Genomic DNA, 7062 nt, shown 5'->3' with positions numbered 1-7062 from the left:
GAACAGTGTTGTAAATACAACTTAACCACTGATTTCTAGTCGTGTCCATTTTTGGAAGGCCAAACAAAGTAGTTTCGCTTTCACAACGAAACAGCGTCACACACCGCGGCCTACAGTGACCAGAGGCCGGGGGCTAGCGTGAGGAACGGCCGGCGGGTTAGAGTGAGCAGAGGTGGGTGGGCTTGAGAAGGGCGGGGCCGGTAGCTCCAACTTGCCTCAACACACCTGACTGGAAGTTTCTATGCCTAGTAAGAGCTTGATTAGCTGGTTCAGGTGGGTTTAATTAGGGTTGGAGCTAAACTCTGCAGGACACCGGCCCTCCAAGACTGAGTTTGGACAGCCCTTGTGTAAACATGTGGGCGATGTTATGCAAATCTTCCAACACAGTAACTTTGTGGGGGCGTGTTTGAATGAGGCGTTTTAGAAGGGCGTGGACCAGTCTTAACTTTTATAAAGAATATCTCTTTGGGTTTGAGGTTTTAATCTTTGCAACTTTACGGATCTTAACTTTGCACGAACAGCTTGTAACACTCCAAAGAGAAAGGAAAAATTGAAATTGCATCATATGACCCCTTTAAGGAAAATTCCTCTATATTAACATAGTATATATCATATTTTGTTTTATTATATATATATAATAATATATATATACATATATATATGCACAGCATGAATGCGAGTGTATACTTTTCCAGTTGTTTTTGCTCCGCCAACATAAATCGTTCCAAACATGCAGCAGAAATGCTGTGTTTCATAGCAACACAGAGCAGAGGTGATGTTTCCTTCCTGAATGAATCAACGTTTTTGAACAAATCATTTGAGTACATGATTCAGTGGCTCGCTCACAAAAGGCAGTCACTTGTTTAGTTTCTAAATGAATTTGCGTTTTTGACCAAATTGGTTGAATGAATGATACAATGATTCACTAAAACAATCACTTGTCGACACCTACTGCAGAATGAAGTAATATGCAGAAAGAGCTTTACTGCACTGTTATTCTTATAGTTATTTACTTAAAGGCCAAGAATTCGAAAGTCTCGAACATCCAAAGAAAACAGCGTAACCTTACATTTTGCAAAATAAGATGGATAGGCCTACAAGTACAAAAACGTCATCAAGACTATCGTTACTTGTTTGCGCAAAACATTAAGGGAAAACATTTACTCTTTACTCTTTATTGTTTACATTAGGAAGAAAACAAAACACATTGTTAAATGTTAGTTTGGATTCACATTTACTTATCTTGATCTAAAACGAACTATACAGACCAAACCACAGATATATGCTGCAAACACATGTAGACAAACTCTTAAAAACACACACATTTAAACATGAAAATGTTGCTGTTTGTTTAACGCAGACAAACGTTTAGGCCATTTTCAGACTTCCCTTCTGTGAGGGGTTCTGGGAATACGTAGCTCTAGTTCCTCTCTTTGACTAAACCATGCATGCATAAGGGGAAGAAAATATAACCATTCCAAAAGAAAGAATAGAGAGAAGGTCTTTGTTTGCGAGAGAGGTAAACCAAGGCCATGGCCTGACCCTGCTGTTCTGAGCATGCCCAGAACAACGTGTGGTCTCTGACGAATTCTGACACAGGAAGAGTAACGTATGCGTTTCACACATATTATACAAATCCACACACACACACACTCACATTAGTGACTCAAGATGGAAGAATTGTTAAAGATAACTGTGTTTAAATCAGTGCCTGGTGGTTTGTGCCTTGTAACTTTCCTTATACAGTCAAGCCTGTTTCAAATTGAGTTTTTGACAGTACAGCAGTGCTAGTAATTAAACTTTTCTTTTTAAAAAAATTACTTATTTTTTCTTTAAAAAAATAAATAACTGAGAAATTGCTTAGGTTTCAGGGTAAAATATACCCACTTTAGCCTTTGTCAGCTTTCTTGCATGTCTTATCATTAAGACCAAGAAGATGGAGACTTTCGCCTTGTAAGCAGCATTTAAGCAAAAACAGTTCTACATTTCCTTTATATATTCTGTGTAAGCGTTAATGAGGTGTGATTACTTTTAAGGAAGTATGTGTGGTCATTTCTCCCCCTTTACTGTAAAGTCTATTTTTATAAGTGATCTGTAATGTCAATTTTTTTCAGTGTGACAACACTTACTGTATATATGAAAAGGTTCAGAATTGATTGAAATGTGGTAAAATGGACATACTCAACTGAAAGCATGAACGTAATATCCAAAATACCTTATTATTATTATTATTATTATTATCATTATCATTTTTCCAACCAAATGATTTCCAAATGATTTCTCACTTCACACTTACAATTAACCCCCTTTTTTTGGATGTTGCATTCAAAGTCATCATCTTAAAAATCTGAGGTGTCACACGCCCCCTGTATTTGAATAGGCATGGCACTCCTGGAAGTACTGTAAGTGTACTATAAGTCACTTTGGATAAAAAAATTTAGGCTGTAAGACCAAAGTAAATGGAGAAGTCTTTTCTGGCCTCTTCTTGCTTAATCTGGCTCTCAGGACTCATGTCAGCACTTAGTCTGGATCTCAGAGAAGAGGAAGAGAGTTTGTCTTATGACGCTAGAGGGATAGAAATCCTGCAGCTCTGCGGCTTTCTTTCCAATCATGCATTTGTTTGGATCATATTAGGCATCTGAAAAAAAAAACAACCTCAAGGGAGGAAGTCAGGGTTTTCCTGATTATACACGTGCAAGACTGTGGCCTTTTTAAAATATTGCTGTAAGAAAGAAACTTATTTTTTAGAATGAATTGAACATAAATAGAGAAACGCTCAGAAAACTGGTCTTGTTTCTCAAGAGATCTTAATGACACTCCCCTGCTGGTGAGTTAATTAGATTAAATTCTTATTAAATTCTGTGTGAGACATCTTTACCGTCAGGTGTTGTGTAACAGCTGATTGCTGTGGTGAAATCTTGGTTACACAAAGAAAACAGCAACTAAGTGAACAAAGACGATTTAACTTGAAACAACAGAAGTGAATGATGTCAGACAGAAGCAAAACAGAATGCACAAGTTGCTGATGGTTCCAGAAAATTGAGGATCGGAGCTGTTACGTTGAAAGGCCACACAAAACTGCTGAACTTTCTCTTCTTTGACTGAAATAACGTTCTCAAGAATGGGAATAAGGATCCAGTCCAATTGGACTATAAGCTAGTGGCAATGACAGATGGTGTTTGTTTGGTTTGGGTTTTAGGTGGGTTTTTGGTGCCGCATCTGATGGTTATTTTGGCTTTCTAACTTCACCTTACTGACATAAATGAATTCCTAAATTGTGTTCAGACTGAGTATGTCACCATTCAAAATGTATATAACATGTTTGACATTGGCATTAAACTGAACACTCTCTGTGATATCAATTTATCAAAGATATATACTGTATATGTGTTTATGTTGAATTACAAATAATAGTTTTAATTTAGTTGTTAAAAAGTTTTGTTTTTTTGTTTTTTCTTATCTTGGCTAGGACAGTAAGTGAACAACTGGTGCCCCCTCAAAAAACTGTATGCCCCTACTTTATTTAAGTTATTATATTATCTTCCCTAATAAGAAAAAGATACAAAAAAAATAAATAAATAAGAAAAAGAGCAAAAAGGAGAGAGAAACTATGAGTAAACTGGGGACTGCAAAGGAACTGCCACTTTCTCTTTATTCCCTGTCATTCTCTTTCCTGAGAAAAGTATTTCTGCAGTAGTTTCTGTTACATCACTGAAAGTCGCATGCACAGGAGAATTCTCTGAAAGACAGACTTCCAGATTTCACCCGAGGCAGGTGCTGCTTGCACTTAATAGAACACACACACTTTAAAGGGGTCATATGATGCAATTTCACATTTTCCTTTCTCTTTGGAGTGTTACAAGCTGTTTGTGCATAGATGAGATCCCTAAAGTTGCAAAGACTAAAGTCTCAAACCCAAAGAGATATTCTTTATTAAAGTTAAGACTTGTCCACGCCCTCCTAAAACACCTCGTTTAAACACGCCCCCACATGTCTACATCACGATGTGGGAAGATTTGCATAACACTGCCCAAATGTTCACGCAAAGAAATAAGGCGTAACTTTTATTCCTGCTGTAGTATTGTTGTTGCCGCCGCCATGTCGTGGAGACGCTGTGTGTTTCGTTGTGAAAGCTAAACTACTTTGGTTGGCCTTAGAGCTGATCCGTGCTGGTCGCTGAGGAAATACATCAACTTCATGCTGTGGATCGCCGGATCGGCTTTCACCGTGGACGAAGCGGAGTCCAGCCCGGGGTCGTCACATGTGGTTGCCGCAAGCCCGGCGGGCCGTTCTCAAGCCTCTGCTCACTCTAGCCCGCTGTGTGTTTCGTTGTGAAAGCGATTTCTTCGATCACAAATGCAGACATGGTTTTATGTTTACACGGCGCAATGCAACGCAACGCGTAAAAAGACAGTACAAGTCATTATAATCCGTAATAATGTCCCCACTGGATGCAACAAATGCCTCGTTTGTAATGGGTTTTATTGGTTTTGTCTCATCGCGCCGGGTCACGGCATCACAGATGGTAAGGGACGTAACATTTCCATCACACGCTTGACGTTTCAGCCAATCACAACGCACTGGATAGCTGGCCAATCAGAGCACACCTCGCTTTTCAGAACGATGAGCTTTGTAAAAATCGACGCGTTTCAGAAAGGCGGGGCATAGAGGAGCAACAATAATGTACAGTATGTGGAAAATAATGCGTTTTTTGAACCTTAAACCGCATAAACACATTTCATTACACTAAATACACAAAATAATGTTCTTTTTAGCAACGTCATATGACCCATAATAACACATAATACACTGTATAATAATTAGACATAATGACCTAATAACCTAAAGTATATGCATTTACCTGATAAGGTAATATTAACCTAATTACCTCATGACGTCATAATAACCTAATATCTTTTTAATGGAATAACAACTTAATACATCTAATCATATTTTTGGAACTGATTACAGTGCAGAAACTGGATTTCTAGTTACTGCTAAAGCCAGGAGATTTATACTGATTGACTTACTGTGTAAGTGTTGATTATTTACTTCTTAACCGAATGAGCACCCTGTTTCTGCTCTGAGAGATTAATCTGTGTGTGTTTCTTGGGAAGTAAGTTTGTAAGTCATTTCTGACTGCAGACCACACCCTGCCCAGTTTAGACAGAAGTTTATCTGTAAGTTTGTTCTTGCATGTACACTAGCCTTGCCACAGTCACACTCGATAAGGGAGGACACCGGTGTGAAATTTTATATTGGGTAAATAAGGGAAATCATATCAATGAAACTTACTTATACAAACGACACAAATGTATCAGTCTAGACCCATTCTAAGACCATTTCTGCAATGACTTAACTCTTGTAATGATCACCGTTTACTTTTATTGCAATTTCATCTAATGCTCTGAGTTTCATTTTCACATTTAGTCAAAATAAATCAAGCTGTTTTCATTATTGTGCAATGAAATTGGCTCCGAAGTTGGTTTGAACACAGACACGGCATGGTGTGAAAAATATGACACTGGGGCGAGACTGATTTGTAATTATATATTCTTTTGTAATCATATATAATTTGTAATAATTATCTGTTTACCTATTTATTAACATTATCCAATAGCCAGCCTTAGTGGCATCAGTGGAAAAGTACATTTGTTTCAGAGGAAGTTAGTATATTTTGATCAGTGTTATTTTAGTATTATTTATATACTATTATAGTATTTATTAAAATTATGAATTATCTTTTATTTTTATATTTGCAGTTTTCTTTTTAACTTTTACAATATTTTTTAAGCTTTAATTTATCTTTACCAAAATGTGTCAAGATCTAAATGGGGGCAAATGTTTCATGTGAAGAGGGAATGCTTGCAGTCTGAAAACAAGACCTAAAGATGTAAAGCTCAAAGGAGACTTTTTGACTTGATTGCTAACCTGTGTGAGTCCATCCAGCAGAACAATGTTAATCTAATTCTGTTCCGCTCTCTGTCCCTTTCTCTCTCAGTCATGGCGAAAGCGATGGTTTGTTTTGCGGAGGGGTCGGATGAGCGGGAATCCTGATGTTTTGGAATATTACCGTAGCAAGAGTTCCCGAAAACCAATCAGAACCATCGACCTGCAGGAGTGCGAGGTCACCATCGAGGCAGAGGTGCGGCCCACCAAACGCCAGTATGAGAATCAGCACCTGTTTGTGGTCAAGACCGCCACACGCATCTTTTACCTGCTGGCCAAAACGGCAGAAGAGATGAACATCTGGGTACAGAACATTGGACAGATTTGCACGTTTGGAGGACTGAACAGACATGCAGGTGAGGAGGTTTATTATAGAAGTTTTATTTTGTTTTTTAAGTCTTGGACCACTTAGTATGACATGCTCAGCAGCTGATAAATTTTAGCCTCTGATAAAGTTCTAATAGTGTCGGAAATGTTGGGTTGCAGTCCTGCAGTCATTTTGCTTTCCCTTTAAATTATCATCATACTACTGAACACTACCTTATGATTTCTCTGAAGAATGAGCAGTCCATGACTTCAATCTTCAGTTCACACCTGACTCCAGACACTTTGACTTAATTTTTCCCCTTTTCAATGCAAATCACTACACATTAACATTAACACAAGGGCTTGGTTTGGAATTATTTCAATTTTACATCTGAGAATGAATGCAGTCAATTATAAAAAAAAATTAAAATACTAATTTTCTTATTAAATTAAATAAATAAATAACTTCTGCTCACCAAGGCAGCATTTATTTGATCAAAAATACAGCAAAACAGTAATATTGTAAAATGTTATTACAATTTAAAATAACTGTTTTTTTTATTTTATTTTATTTTAAAATATAGTGTAGTCTAGGCCTGGGCGATAAAACGGTATCGATATTTATTGACGGTACACCTTCTTCGATATCGATAGAAAAATTGTTCGATATAGCGCACGATATAGGCACGTACTATGAGTGACGCAGACAGCACACACGAACACATGCTGAATTGAGTGCTGTGCCTGCCTGTGATGAGGAGATTGTGAATAAAGAATGAATATTAGTCGAATTTAAAATAAACATTT

At 37.5% G+C, this 7062-nt stretch overlaps 1 protein-coding gene across 3 annotated transcripts in view; it reads left to right on the top strand.

Moving 5' to 3' along the window:
- The window catches only part of LOC107672781 (GRB2-associated-binding protein 3-like), a 25186-nt gene that overhangs the window by 5289 nt on the left and 12835 nt on the right, over window positions 1–7062 (top strand). For all 3 annotated transcript variants that reach the window (XM_016466136.1, XM_016466147.1, XM_016466155.1), the window contains exon 2: window positions 6002–6305. In XM_016466136.1, coding sequence (XP_016321622.1) covers window positions 6002–6305 — 304 coding nt within the window. The remainder of the gene's footprint in view (window positions 1–6001; window positions 6306–7062) is intronic.

This window comes from Sinocyclocheilus anshuiensis, unplaced genomic scaffold (genome assembly GCF_001515605.1).
Source record: "Sinocyclocheilus anshuiensis isolate Anshui unplaced genomic scaffold, SAMN03320099.WGS_v1.1 scaffold681, whole genome shotgun sequence".
NCBI lineage: Eukaryota > Metazoa > Chordata > Actinopteri > Cypriniformes > Cyprinidae > Sinocyclocheilus > Sinocyclocheilus anshuiensis.
The sequence above is the reverse complement of the archived record's forward strand: the minus strand, read 5'-3'. Positions and strand labels throughout refer to the sequence as shown.